The sequence below is a fragment of the Dendrobates tinctorius genome, unplaced genomic scaffold, assembly GCF_039654945.1.
Source record: "Dendrobates tinctorius isolate UK_male_01 unplaced genomic scaffold, ASM3965494v1 ptg000157l, whole genome shotgun sequence".
Taxonomy (NCBI): Eukaryota; Metazoa; Chordata; class Amphibia; order Anura; family Dendrobatidae; genus Dendrobates; species Dendrobates tinctorius.
In genome coordinates this window covers 10843951-10859069 of record NW_027361824.1, presented here as the reverse complement: position 1 = coordinate 10859069, position 15119 = coordinate 10843951, and the positions used below count along the sequence as shown (strand labels likewise).

Sequence of the window (15119 nt, the reverse complement as noted above, 5' to 3'; positions counted from 1 at the left end):
CATTATCCTGTACCCCGAGTGTCAGCGTCATTATCCTGTACCCTGAGTGTCAGTGTCATTATCCTGTACCCTGAGTGTCAGTGTCATTATCCTGTACCCCGAGTGTCATTATCCTGTACTCCGCGTGTCAGTGTCATTATCCTGTACCCCCAGTGTCAGTGTCATTATCCTGTACCCTGAGTGTCGGCGACATTATCCTGTACCCCGAGTGTCAGTGTCATTATCCTGTACCGAGTGTCAGTGTCATTATCCTGTACCCCGAGTGTCAGTGTCATTATCCTGTACCCAAGTGTCAGTGTCATTATCCTGTACCCCCAGTGTCAGTGTCATTATCCTGTACCCCCAGTGTCAGTGTCATTATCCTGTACCCCCAGTGTCAGTGTCATTATCCTGTACCCCGAGTGTCAGCGTCATTATCCTGTACCCCGAGTGTCATTATCCTGTACCCCCAGTGTCAGTGTCATTATCCTGTACCCCCAGTGTCAGTGTCATTATCCTGTACCCTGAGTGTCAGTGTCATTATCCTGTACCCTGAGTGTCAGTGTCATTATCCTGTACCCCGAGTGTCAGTGTCATTATCTTGTACCCCCAGTGTCAGTGTCATTATCCTGTACCCCCAGTGTCAGTGTCATTATCCTGTACCCCGAGTGTCAGCGTCATTATCCTGTACCCTGAGTGTCATTATCCTGTACCCCGAGTGTCATTATCCTGTACCCCCAGTGTCAGTGTCATTATCCTGTACCCCCAGTGTCAGTGTCATTATCCTGTACCCTGAGTGTCAGTGTCATTATCCTGTACCCTGAGTGTCAGTGTCATTATCCTGTACCCCCAGTGTCAGTGTCATTATCCTGTACCCTGAGTGTCAGTGTCATTATCCTGTACCCTGAGTGTCAGTGTCATTATCCTGTACCCCCAGTGTCAGTGTCATTATCCTGTACCCTGAGTGTCAGTGTCATTATCCTGTACCCTGAGTGTCAGTGTCATTATCCTGTACCCCGAGTGTCAGTGTCATTATCTTGTACCCCCAGTGTCAGTGTCATTATCCTGTACCCCCAGTGTCAGTGTCATTATCCTGTACCCTGAGTGTCAGTGTCATTATCCTGTACCCCGAGTGTCAGTGTCATTATCCTGTACCCCCAGTGTCAGTGTCATTATCCTGTACCCTGAGTGTCAGTGTCATTATCCTGTACCCCGAGTGTCAGTGTCATTATCCTGTACCCCGAGTGTCAGTGTCATTATCTTGTACCCCCAGTGTCAGTGTCATTATCCTGTACCCCCAGTGTCAGTGTCATTATCCTGTACCCCGAGTGTCGGCGACATTATCCTGTACCCCGAGTGTCAGTGTCATTATCCTGTACCCTGAGTGTCAGTGTCATTATCCCGCGCCCCCAGTGTCGGCGACATTATCCCGCGCCCCCAGTGTCGGCGACATTATCCCGCGCCCCCAGTGTCGGCGACATTATCCCGCGCCCCCAGTGTCGGCGACATTATCCCGCGCCCCCAGTGTCGGCGACATTATCCCGCGCCCCCAGTGTGGGGAACGAGTCTCTCCGATCTCGGAGGTCCCCGGTGCTGCGGGGGTTAACAGTACAGTCTGCAGCGGCCCTTGTGCAATATCCCCCGCCAGGACTCCGCCAAGTTTGCAGCTAATTTCGGAAGCGGCTGATCCCGCTGCGTCAGCCGGACTGAACCGGCTCCAGATTATCGCTGAACCTTGTACACAGTGAGAAGGAGGAAGAGCTGTGGGAGGACGGGCGGCGTGACATCACTGGGGAGATAACCCCACACATCGCAGGTTACTGCATCAGGGTCAAAAACCAGGAGGCTCAGGATGAGCAGAGCCAGGCGAGACCCCCAGACAGGAAGGGAGTACTTATAAATCCATGGGAATAATCGGCTCTGATCCCAGAGGAAAGGGTTAATGGTCCATACAGTGCGGATATATATATATACACACACACACATACGCAGTTCTCCTGTGTTCGCCGTCTCCTCCGTGTACAGATGTGTACGTGTTTGTGATACGAGACGCTCCGTGACCCTGACCTGTGGGGTAACGGGCGCTGCGCTCCTCACACCCTACCTGCCAGATCAGCCCCGCCGTACAGACACCTGCCAGGCCCAAAGCTATAGGAAGGCGGCCGCGTCCTGGCAGGGGGATCCCGAGCAACATGCAAGAAGAGAGTTAAAAAAGCAAAAAGTAATAAAATGATATGACGCTGCACCGCCTCTTTAAGAAGCGGAGTCGGTGTGTCCGTACCGTGGCGGGGTCTTGTTACACGCACATTCCTGGTTTTGGGTGACAAGTACAGAGCTGTGATATCCGCCCGCTTTCTTTATTGTGCGGCCCCCCGTACCGGACATCTAACTTTAGGCCGCCCTCGCGCCCCGTGTGATTGCGTTTTCCACTGAACTCTCCGTTATGGCCCCCGGGGATAATGGGTTTGGGCGCGGTGGCCGCCAGTGGCCGTGTGTGTCGCTCTATGCGGCCGCCGCTAATCACACCACACTCATAGAAATGCATCGCTGCAAAAAGAGACCAATCAGATCACGGACGATTCGCCGCACCCGCTTGGGAAAAGTAACGCTGGATTGTGATTGGCCGATAGGGTCTCGGGATACAACATTGATGCTAACTTACATTATAAGGAGCAGGTCCGGATTTTTCTTTTGTATAAATAATTAAAAAAATAAATAAACGGCTCAATGGCGGCATCACCCCATGTACCAGTGACCCCTCTGCCCTATCTATGGAGAAGACGGACATTTGCCGGATATTTCCTCTGATCTGTGTATTATAATAAGTCTTCTGTGTAATCCTAAGGATGGGTAATATTGGGGCCCGGTGTGACGCCCGGATCACCACAGGTTCCACTGAATGCTAACAAATTCACGATCTTACTCCAAAAATAATGAAAAAAAATTAAAACTCCCAGACAATGGCGCCCTCTGGTGGCTGCTACATGGAACTGCTTATTTATATGGAACACACAGGGGCTTCTCACAAAATTAGAATATCATCAAAAAGTGAATTTATTTCAGTTCTTCAATACAAACAGTGAATCTCCTATATTCTATAGAGCCATTACACACAGAGTGATCTATTTCACGGGTTTATTTCTGTTAATGTTGATTATGGCTTACAGCCAATGAAAACCCAAAAGTCATTATCTCAGTAAATTAGAATAATTAACAATAAACCCCTGTAAAGGCTCCTAAGAGTTTATAAAGGTCCCTTAGTCTGTTTCAGTAGCTCCACAATCATGGGGAAGACTGCTGACCTGACAGATGTCCAGCAGGCAGTCACTGACACACTCCACAAGGAGGGGAAGCCACAAAAGGTCATTGGTAAAGAAGCCGGCTGTTCACAGAGTGCTGTATCCAAGAATATTAATGGAAAGTGGAGTGGAAGGTAAAAGTGTGGTAGAAAAAGGTGCACAAGCAACCGGGATAACCGCAGCCTGGAAAGGATTGTTAGGAAAAGGCCATTCAGTAATGTGGGGGAGATTCACATCACAAGGAGAGGACTGCTGCTGGAGTCATTGCTTCACACCACACACAGACGTATCCAGGACATGGGCTACAAGTGTCACATTCCTTGTGTCAGCCACTCATGACCAATAGACAATGTCAGAAGCGTCTTACCTGGGCGAAAGAGAAGAAGAACTGGACTGTTGTCAGTGGTCCCAGAGTCTGGAGGAAGAGTGGAGGCCACAATCCAAGCTGCTGGAGGTCTAGTGTGAGGTCTCCACAATCAGTGATGGTTTGGGAAGCCATGTCACCTGCTGGTGTATCTTCACTGTGTTTTATCAGGACCAAAGTCAGCGCAGCCGTCTACCAGGACATTTAGAGCTCTTCATGCTTCTCTCTGCTGACAAGCTTTATGGAGATGGAAATGTCATTCTCCAGCAGGTCTTGGCCCCTGTCCACACTGCCAAAAGTACCAATACCTGGTTTACAAACAACAGTATCACTGGGCTTGATTGGCAGCAAACTCGCCTGACCTTAACCCCATAAAGAATATATGGAGTATTGTCAAGAGGAAGATGAGAGACACCAGACCCGACAATGCAGACGAGCTGAAGGCTGCGATCAAAGCAACCTGGGCTTCCATAACCCCTCAGCAGTGCCACAGGCTGATCGCCTCCATGCCACGCTGCATTGATGCAGGAATTGATGCAAAAGGAGCCCGGACCAAGTACTGAGTGCATTTACTGAACAGACATTGCAGTAGGACAACATTTCGGATTTTACAATCATTTTTCAAGCTGGTGTTATAAAGTATTCTAATTTACTGAGATAATGACTTTTGGGTTTTCATTGGCTGTAAGCCGTAATCACCAACATTAACAGAAATAAACCCGTGAAATAGATCACTCTGTGTGTAATGTCTCTATAGAATAGAGGAGAGTCACTTTTGTGTTAAAGAACTGAAATAAATTCACTTTTTGATGAGATTCTAATTTTTGGGAGAAGCTCCTGTAGGTAAGACAGTGGCGATCCCCGGAGATCAGTACCCTGCTGCACTCCTGCTGCTGGGAAACGTGCAGGGCATGCTGGGAGTTGTAGTTTCACAGCAGCAGGAGTGCGGTATTGTTATGACCTCTGGATATTCATATGGAAACAAAGACTTGTTTCCAATATTTAGCAATCATCAATAGAAGCCCCAAGCAAGTGCCCGTGTTATGGACCTTTGTCCGTGGCCCGGGCATATCTGCAGTATAAATTTGTGACAGTTTCCGGAGTAAGTTACCTGTCAGTTAGTGGAGGTGCCGACCCTGTGAGCTGAAGTTCACCCACTCATCACTACTTTTGAAAAGTGATGAGAAAAAAAGTAAAAATGGCGCGGGGCCAAAATGTCGCTTTTTTTTTTTTTTTTTTTTTCAAATCCAGAAGGTTCAAAAAATTCCCCAAAAATGAATTCTTACCTACGGTATCACTTAGTGCAGAGCAGATGTGGCAGACAAGGGTGCCACCTGGTGGTGAAAAACGATGCTGCAGAAATACATAACGAGGAGCCGAAGGGAGATAGATGATCAATCCTCAGACGTCAGCCATCGATATTAGATCAGTACGGGGGTCCGCCACCCCACACCACTACTGATCAGTTATTATTAGCTTTGGTGGCATCTGGACGTAAGGCTCCGTATACTGCGGCCACTGACCGATGGTGGTGCTGGGCATGGGACCCCCACAGATCTGCCCGGTTTCAGATCCTGCAGGACGACCCCTATCTATAAATATAATGACCCCCGTGTAGACAACGCACCTTCGGAGCCGATGAGGGGATCGCGGGAGAAAGGCTCAGGAATCTCATCGATGCCTCCAAGTGCTCAGGAGGAAGAAAGAAGTTTGGGAGGAGCAGCGGATCCGAGCTGGACGTGGAAGAGTTAAGGAAGAGGCAGAAAACAGTGACAAAACCACAGGGACCAGATGGAGTCGATGAGCTTATGTAAGGAAGAAGCATTTACACGCTCCGACAGGAAGTGCGCCATCCCGCCCATCAGCGCCCCGATCACAGGGATCGTGGCGCACCGATGGGTTGTCATGACAGCTGGGGGTCTGCAGAAGACCTCGTTACGATCCTCCTGTGAGCGCCGCCTCGTGTTCTGCGATTGTAGGGGATGGCGATTTTCTCTATGACATAGCGGAGTCAAAGCCCAGCAATGTACAGAACAGGCGATCGGACGATCTAAAGAGACTACTGAATAAAGTAAAAAAATATATAAAAAGTTCAAATCACCCCCCTTTAGCCCCATTAAAAATTATCAAAAAAATGATATAAATGCACATATTTGGCATCGCTGCGTTCAGAAACGCTAGATCAAAGTACGAAAAAAAATTAATCCATCGGTAAATGGAAATAACGAGGAAAAAAAAAAATCAAACCAACAGAATTACCTTTTTGTTGGGCAGAGCAACACTGCAATAAACAGCAACAAGAGGCGATTAAAAGATCTCCACCAAGATGGCGGCAAAATAAGCCCCCACCCGCCCCAGGTCCTGAAGACGGAGGAGGCGCTGCGACTAAGGAGAAAACTTATTTTCATACAAATTTTGGAAAAAAAAAAAGAACCTATACATGTTTGGCGTCTTCGAGCTCGTCCTGACCCGGGGAACCAGAATACTGATATCCTGGAAAGTGAAACAGAGAGAAAGCTCAATTCCACAACTGTTTGGGTTTTTTCTTCCAAGTTTATTATACGTTGACACTGTCCTTTCAGTATGATTCCCCAGCTCAGTACGAGTCCACAGATACCAAACACGTATAGTTTTGCTTTTTTTTTTTAAATTCTTTTCAAAAGTGGCACACAAAAAATACCAAAAATTTGTAAAAAAAAAAAAAAAAAAATTCTGTTTAGGTCGCCATTTTTCAAGACCTGAATTGTTTTCAATTTTTGGTCAATGGGGCTGTGCGAGGGCGAATATTTTAGGTCCTGACAGTTTTACTGATACCATTTTGGGGTCGATATGATATTTTAATCGCTTCTTACTGCATTTTTTGTTGATTTGTTGCAGTTGCTGAAAAAACATAATTCTCCAGTACAGAATATTTTTCTGATCCTGTTACTTAATTTAATATTTTTATAGATCAGACATTTACAGACGCAGCGATACCAAGTATGTGGATTTTTAAAAAATGTCTTTATTTATTTTTAACCCCTTCATGACCCGGCCTATTTTGACCTTAAAGGGAATCTGTGACCTCATTTTTGGCCTATGAGATGCGTCCACCGCCATCAGGGGCTTATCTACAGCATTCCGTAATGCATTCTGTAATGCTGTAGATAATCCCCCGATGTCACCTGAAAGAGAAGAAAAACGAGATTATTCTCACTTGGGGGGCGGTCCGGAGGGTGTCGCGGTCCGGCGCCTCCCATCTTCATACGATGCCGTCCTCTTCTTCCCTTCCTGTCATGGCTCCGGGGCAGTGCAGAATACTGCAGTGCGCAGGCGCCGAACCTCTCCCGACGCCTGCGCACTGCAGGACCCTGCTCTGCCCTCAACAGGGCAGAGCAGTGCGCTTGCGCCGGAGCCACGAGGGGAAGGGAAGAAGAGGATGGCATCGTATGAAGATGGGAGGAGCCGGACTGGACCGCGACAGGCCAAAAAAAGGGTGACAGATTCCCTTTAATGACCTGGCCATTTTTTGCAATTCTGACCAGTGTCCCTTTATGAGGTAATAACTCAGGAACGCTTCAACGCATCCTAGCGATTCTGAGATTGTTTTTTTCGTGACATATTGGGCTTCATGCTAGTGGTAAATATAGGTCGATAATTTTTGCCTTTATTTGAGAAGAAATCAGAAATTTGGCGAAAATTTTGAAAATTTCACAATTTTCAAATTTGGAATTTTTATTCTGTTAAACCAGAGAGTTATGTGACACAAAATAGTTACTAAGTAACATTTCCCACATGTTTACTTTACATCAGCACAATTTTGGAAACAAAATTTTTTCTTGTTAGGAAGTTATAAGGGTTAAAATTTGACCAGCGATTTCTCATTGTTACAACACCATTTTATTTTTAGGGACCACATCACATTTGAAGTCACTTTGAGGGGTCTATATGATAAGAAATACCCAAAAGTGACACCATTCTAAAAACTGCACCCCTCAAGGTGCTCAAAACCACATTAAAGAAGATTATTAACCCTTCAGGTGATTCACAGGAACTAAAGCAACGTGGAAGGAAAAAAATGAACATTTAACTTTTTAGTCACATAAATGATTTTTTAGCAACAATTCTTTTATTTTCCCAAGGGTAAAAGGAGAAAGTGGACCCCCAAAGTTGTTGTCCAATTTGTCCTGAGTACGCTGAAACCCCATATCTGGGGGGAACCGCTGTTTGGGTGCACGGCAGGACTCAGAAGGGAAGGAGCGCCATTTGACTTTTTTACATGGAAAATTAGCTCCAATCGTTAGCGGACACCATGTCAGGTTTGGAGAGTCCCTGTGTGTCTAAACTTTGGAGCTCCCCGACAAATGACCCCATTTTGGAAACTAGACCCCCTATGGAACTTATCTAGATGCATAGTGATCACTTTGAGCCTCCAACCCCAAATTGATCCGTAAAAATAATTTTTTTTCAGAAAAAATTTCTTTTAGCCTCAACTTTTTCATTTTCACATGGGCAACAGGATAAATCGGATCCTAAAATTTGTTGGGCAATTTCTCCTGAGAGCACTGATACCTCATATGTGGTCATAAACCACTGTTTGGGTGCACGGCAGGGCTCAGAAGGGAAGGAGCGCCATTTGACTTTTTGAATGGAATATTAGCTCCAATCGTTAGCGGACACCATGTCAGGATTGGAGAGCCCCTGTGTGCCTCAACATGGGGACTTGAAGCTGCGATCGTCTGACCGCTCGTGCTGTACATAGCAGGGCATCAGCACTGCTATGTATAGTGAAAATCACGGTCTCCTATGAACGCCGGCTACAGGATGTTCATCACAGGGGGATTGTCATGACAGGCACGGGGGTCTTCAGCAGACTGTACGTCATGTGTCGGGAAGGGGCTGGTGAATGCAGAACACTGAGTGATCTGACACTGGCTTCTAGGAAATTTCTGCTTTACGACCTTATATAAAACATGGCTGTTGTTTGGCAGTAAGTCCCCAGCAGCTGCATCTCGCCGGTCCCTGCACCAAATCAGAGTAAAGGATACAGTACGTGGCCGCTCCGCCTGCCTGGTGGCTCAGTGGGTTCCTCTTCTGACGGGTCGGTGTCCGGGTCTCCTGGTGATCTCCTCTCCTCCTGGTCACACGGGGTATCAGATTCCTCGCCATGTACGTCATCGGTCTCCAGGTTAGATGAGGTTTTCTCGGCCTCTCCTGTGGTCTCGTTAGAGCCTCCACCCTCACACAGGTCGGGGGTTGGGATTGTGTGTAAATCTTGTGCTCCGATATCAGCACAGCCCGCGATTCGGGGGTCCTCATCTGAACTTTGAGGTTCACTAGATCTGTCAGAGAGGAGGGTATTGGACCGATCGACCTTGAATTCAGCGCCCTCGGTGTGATCTCCGGCCGGCGGGTTATCTGCTAGGTCGGGTTCCATGAAATCAGGCTCGGTGTCGGTCACAATACTGGACCAGGGGCTGGTCCTGTCAGTCATGGTGGTGATTTCATTAAGAGTCCGGGGTTCAATGACATTTTCTTCGTACTCCTCGTCGCTGCTGTTGTGAAGATCCAGGAAAAAGCTGCCTTCTCGCACCGGAGGGTCGGACAGGTCATTCATGTTGTCCTCTCCATTAATAGAGAAGGGTGGAGTGTCTTCTCTGGAGAGATCACTTTCATCATCCACCTCCACCGTGTGACCTTTGACCTCCGCTCTCTCAGGTAGCCAGGCAGGAGATGGCTCCTTAGCTCCTTTGTCTGCGTGCTGGACCTGACATGTTGCATCGATCCCACTGTTGGTTGATGCTCGAAAGAGACCATTTTCCTGAATACCTGGAGCAAAAAAAAAAAAATTATTTTTTTTCAAATTTAAGGAATAACTGTATGATGCTCATGTTACAGGGGTATTCTGGCAACAGCCGCTTCCCAAGAGGTGCCAACGACACTGCGGACCCCACATGAGCCACAATCAGGAGGTCTCATGTGACAGGAGACCCGATGATTCGAGGGGGCGATGGTGAATTTATAGGGGGCTGCATGGCAGCTGATACGAGGAGGTGATGGTGCATGTATAGGGGCTGCACAGCCGGTGATCTGAGGAAGTGATGGTGCATCTATAGGGGGCTGCATAGACAATAATCTCAGGGGACAATGGTGACTGTATAGGGGGCTGCATGTCCGGTAATCTCAGGGGGCGATGGTGAATGTATAGGGGGCTGCATGTCTGGTAATCTCAGGGGGCGATGGCGAATGTATAGGTGGCTGCATGTCCGGTAATCTCAGGGGGCGATGGTGAATTTATAGGGGGCTGCATGGCAGCTGATACGAGGGGGTGATGGTGCATGTATAGGGGCTGCACAGCCGGTGATCTGAGGAAGTGATGGTGCATCTATAGGGGGCTGCACCACCGGTGAACTGAGGTGATGGTGCATCTATAGGGGGCTGCACAGACGATAATCTCAGGGGACAATAGTGACTGTATAGGGGGGCTGCATGTCCGGTTGTCTCAGGGGGCGATGGTGAATGTATAGGGGGCTGCATGTCTAGTAATCTCAGGGGGCGATGGTGAATGTTTAGGGGGCTGCATGTCCGGTAATCTCAGGGGGCGATGGTGAATGTATAGGGGGCTGCATGTCCGGTAATCTCAGGGGGCGATGGTGAATGTATAGGGGGCTGCATGGCCGGTGATCTGAGGAGGTGGTGGTGCATTTATAGGGGGCTGTACGGCCGGTGATCTGAGGAGGTGGTGGTGCATTTATAGGGGGCTGTACGGCCGGTGATCTGAGGAGGTGGTGGTGCATTTATAGGGGGCTGTATGGCCGGTGAACTGAGGAGGTGGTGGTGCATTTATAGGGGGATGTACGGCCGGTGAACTGAGGAGGTGGTGGTGCATTTATAGGGGGCTGTACGGCCGGTGATCTGAGGAGGTGGTGGTGCATTTATAGGGGGCTGTACGGACGATGACCTGAGGGGGCGATGGTGCATATATAGGGGGATGCACAGCCGATAATCCGAGGGGGTGATGGTGCATGTATAGAGGGCTTCAAGGCAGCTGATCTGAGGGGGTGATTGTGCATGTATATGGATGTGAGCAGCCGGTGATCTGAGGGAGTAATGGAGCACGTATAGGGGGCTGCACGGCCGGTGATCTAAGGGGGTGGTGGTGCATCTATATGGATGTGAGTAGCCGGTGATCTGAGGGAGTAATGGAGCACGTATAGGGGGCTGCACGGCCGGTGATCTAAGGGGGTGGTAGTGCATCTATATGGATGTGAGAAGCCGGTGATCTGAAAGGGTGATGGTACATAGCGCGCTCCACGGCCGGTGATCTGAGGCAGTGGAGGTGCATGTATAGGGTATAGAGGGCTGCACGTACAGCCGAGGAGGTCGCTGACTTGGGACACTAGCAGACTGGATCTCGTCAGCAGCAGACGGCTCTCTGTATCTTCGTCACTCGGAGGTTTTGTCTCCACATCGTGCAGGGATTTCCCCCCCGCCGGTTCGTAGCTCGGCAGACTCCGATACAACTTCTGCTTGAAATATTTCTGAATATCATCAAGTTCACAGAGATTCTTCCTGCAAAACAGAGGAACGTTCCTGGTTTATTATAGAACACTCACAAGTTTTCTTCCTAATCCAGCCTAGTGATCTGTAATGTACAGTAGGCGCAGTAATAAACTGATGGCTGTCTGCTCCCGTTTCCAGCGCTGCTCCGCGCCTCTTCTAGGACTCGTGACTGTCACACTGGGGTTTGTGTGAGGACTGGAAGTCACTTTCACAATGAAAGTCTATGGAGCTTCATTCTGAAGAAAGAAAGAAACCACCGCAGTCCCTGTGTGAGCCAGGAGAAAAAACCAAGTGCAGAAGAGGACTGGAGCAGCGCTAGAAACCGGGGAAGACAGCGGTCAGCAAGAATAATATCACACCTACATTACATCACACAGATAGCAAGACAGGTTTAGGAAAAAAAAAATATTGGGAGTGTTTCTTTAAGGGGTCGTCAGGAATACAGTCACTGCATTCTAAAGGTATAGACATGTTTAAAACTAAAAACAAAATACACAGATGCTCACCGTCCCCAGGTCCAGCGCTGCCTCTCCAGTCTCTTTTCACAGGCTTCAGCGTTGAAGTCACGACTATAGGGCACATCTCTGCTGCAGACAATCATTGAGATCAGCTGATGTAGACTGCAGCAGTCAAGTGAGCTAAAGTCATGTTGATACCCGCGCAGCAGACAGTTGGCGCTGGGCTGGGGAGAATCCTTGTGTTTATTGTCTTTGGGGTGGGGGAAATGTAATCCTGGACAACCTCTTTAATTCAGGTAATCTGTAAATGAAGCTGAAATATCCCTTAAAAAAAGGTTGTCTAAGATCAGGTGGAAAGAAAAGGGGCTTGCTTTTTTCCTTAATAACTGTGTGTGGTTTTGCAAATCAATTCTATCCAATTTAATGCAAAACCAAATGTAGCCAGTGGAAATGAGACAAAAAAAGTTGATGCAATGGAGAGGAAGTATTGGCCCCCTCCAGTATGGTTCCATCATTACGGCAGGACCCCGCATTCCCACCTGAGAGCAGACAGCAGAGCGGTGCGTGACGCCTGCGGCAGAGCGTCCATGTGCTCTGCGCTCCATGTGTTCCTCTCTGCTTGCTGGACCGACTCTTGGAAGCGACGCATTGTCTCCAAATGTTCATCGTGCCCTGTTGATGGGAATATATTCTCACTGCAAGAAAAAAAAACATGGATTTTTGTGAGTACTCACCGTAAAATCCTTTTCTCCGAGACGCTCATTGGGGGATACAGGTACTGTGGGTGTATGCTACCGCCATCTGGAGGCTGACACTAAGTAAACAACACAGGGTTAGCTCCTCCTCCGCCGCATACACCTTCGCCCCGATTACGGGCGGAAACCAGTTTAGTGCAAAAACAGTCGGAGAATAACGAAAAAACAGCCTTAATGCAGATAACAATATGTCTGGAAAAGATCCACCCTGACATTAACAAAGAAATGCACATTAATTAAATAAACCAGAGCCAACTTGGCTAACAGGGTGGGTGCTGTGTCCCCCAATGTCTCGGTGAAAAGGATTTTACGGTGAGTACTCACAAAAATCCATGTTACTCCTTCGTCTCATTGGGGGACACAGGTACTGTGGGACGTCCTAAAGCAGTCCCTGGGTGGGAAGTTGACTCACCGATCCAAGCTACATGCACCTCCTGTCTAAAGGTGCGCCACCGCTGCTTGGAGAATCTTTCTACCTAGGCTCGCATCTGACGAAGCCTGAGTATGGAGGTTGTAATGTTTAGTAAACATGTGCAGGCTGGACCAGGTCGCTGCCTTGCACACTTGATCCGTCGAAGCCTGGTGCCGAAGTGCCCAAGAAGCGCCCACTGCCCGAGTAGAGTGCGCTCTGATCCCTGCTGGAACCAGCGCACCCCTGATGCGGTAGGCCTCCTGAATAGTCAAACGAATCCATCTGGCTATGGTCGATTTTGAGGCTGCGAGTCCCTTCCTGCGCCCTTCGGGGAGAACGAACAGCGTGTCCGTCTGACGAAAGGGTGCCGTCCGCGCCACGTACCTTCTGAGTGCTCTCACCAGGTCTAACGTGTGAAGAGCTTTTTCCACGCGATGTACTGGCGCTGGACAAAACGAGGGCAAGACAATATCCTCATTAACGTGGAATGAGGATACGACCTTTGGCAGAAAGGGGGGAGCTGGTCTGAGCACCACCTTATCAGCAGCCGTTTCGCCAAGCTCAGGCACGGTTTCGGGCCGCACGAACTAGTCTTGTGCCTCTGTACAAGCCCATGGTTTCCATACCTAGGGGTGGACAGGGTTAAGTCCGGCATCATGTCCCACATCGCGGGAGAGGATATGTGGAGGGACACTCGCACGTGCTCGCCCGTTGACGGTTTGGGGAAATCAGACCCTTTCAATAGGATCCGCTGCCCCATCTAATCTTCATAGTAAAAGAAAAAGAAAAAAAAAAAAAGAAGTCTGGAGCAACCCAGACATGTGTGCCTCCAAAGACACTAAGCATAAAACTGGTTTCCGCATGTAATCGGGGCGAGGGTGTATGCGGTGGAGGAGCTAACCTTGTGTTGTTTACTTAGTGTCAGCCTCCAGATGGCGGTAGCATACACCCACAGTACCTGTGTCCCCCAATGAGACGAAGGAGAAAAGAAGAATGTAGGAAACACCGGAGCACATCACACCGAGTACATCCTGCTCGCTTTGTCAGCGTGCTTCACTTCTTACTTCCATCTTGAGACCTGCATGTGATGGTAGAGTCATCTTACCTCTTACTGGCTTGGCACGGCATGTTGGCGATGTCTGCAGAAGGGGGCGCAGGGTACGCGGTGACCGGACCAAACAGAGCGGGACTGGAGTGATAAAGAGAAGACGGATGTGACAAGACCTGGAAGACGAAAATGAGACTATATTAAGTAAAAGCATCGCAGGCTGAAATGTTCCAGGGGGGTTACGCTTTCCCCCTGCAATTACCGCCATTTATATCCAAAGCTGCACGTCGCCGTGGGGCTTTGAATCATCAGCGGCCCCCAGAATGCTGAGATTCGTGTGCGGGCAGAGGACGTTCGCTGCCAGAGTACGGATTTGGACCGGGGGGGGGGGGGGGGTTCATCCGTACAACCGACTGCTGCTCCATACGTTCTCATTACAGAGTATCTCCATCTGCTTTCTTAGTAAACCTTTATAGAGGTGAGCTAAACAAACAATATGCACCTCAGGACGTCTGGGTGAGGCCTCGTTCCTCAGCCGTCTCTCCTCCTTCAGATGCGAGATGTTTTCTAGAGGGGTGATGGACACTTTGATTTGACCTTGGCAATGACCCGTGAAATCGCCGATATTGTACCATCCGCACACGGACTGAAAGCCGGAAAGTAAAGGAGAGAGATCCACAGAGGCGAAGCCCAGGACTCGTTCCACATCTGCAAGAAATCAGAGAAAGCATGGATACCATAAAGATTGGAGCAAACTCTGCTGTATGTTCACTTTCTCCATGTCAGGCTGCAGATTGCAAAAGGAGCGGGCAGAGCGAGGATAATCTGCACTGTGCAGCAGGTCGGCATCACTGGTACCTGACACTCATGCAGGGTGTGGAGACGGCTTGCTGGTAATGGCCAAATGACCCGTCCACCTGCGGGTGCGCATGCGCACACACCGAGGGGGTTACCTGCAAAAGCAAGCAATCGGCAAGATAGAGGAGCCGAGACACCGAGGCTGGATGGATGGATACCGGCGCAAAACCCTGAAAGTAGTGCGCGCTCATTGTCTCGGAAACCGACTACTCTGTCCCAGCAGTGGTGACCGGTAACCGAGGCAATAAGTGGTATGTAACAGAATCTGCAGGACCCATCCATTCTAGAGAACAGAGAGGATTTTTAATAAGAAGTAAATTGCAAAGTTGCTTGTTTTTTTTTGTTGTTGCTGTTTTACAAGCAACTTTGCAAATTTTACCCAATTAATAAGATGAGAGGTTTAA

The 15119-nt window shown here is 48.8% G+C and overlaps 1 protein-coding gene across 1 annotated transcript in view; it reads right to left on the bottom strand.

Annotated features, from left to right (window-relative positions):
• The window catches only part of C2CD3 (C2 domain containing 3 centriole elongation regulator), a 68574-nt gene that overhangs the window by 5627 nt on the left and 47828 nt on the right, over positions 1 to 15119 (bottom strand). Inside the window, exons 27-32 of the mRNA XM_073548540.1 lie at positions 14360 to 14565; positions 13915 to 14033; positions 12182 to 12337; positions 10994 to 11193; positions 8670 to 9450; positions 5270 to 5375 (exon numbers count right to left, since the gene is read on the bottom strand). Of these exons, the coding sequence (XP_073404641.1) occupies positions 5270 to 5375; positions 8670 to 9450; positions 10994 to 11193; positions 12182 to 12337; positions 13915 to 14033; positions 14360 to 14565 (1568 nt within the window). The remainder of the gene's footprint in view (positions 1 to 5269; positions 5376 to 8669; positions 9451 to 10993; positions 11194 to 12181; positions 12338 to 13914; positions 14034 to 14359; positions 14566 to 15119) is intronic.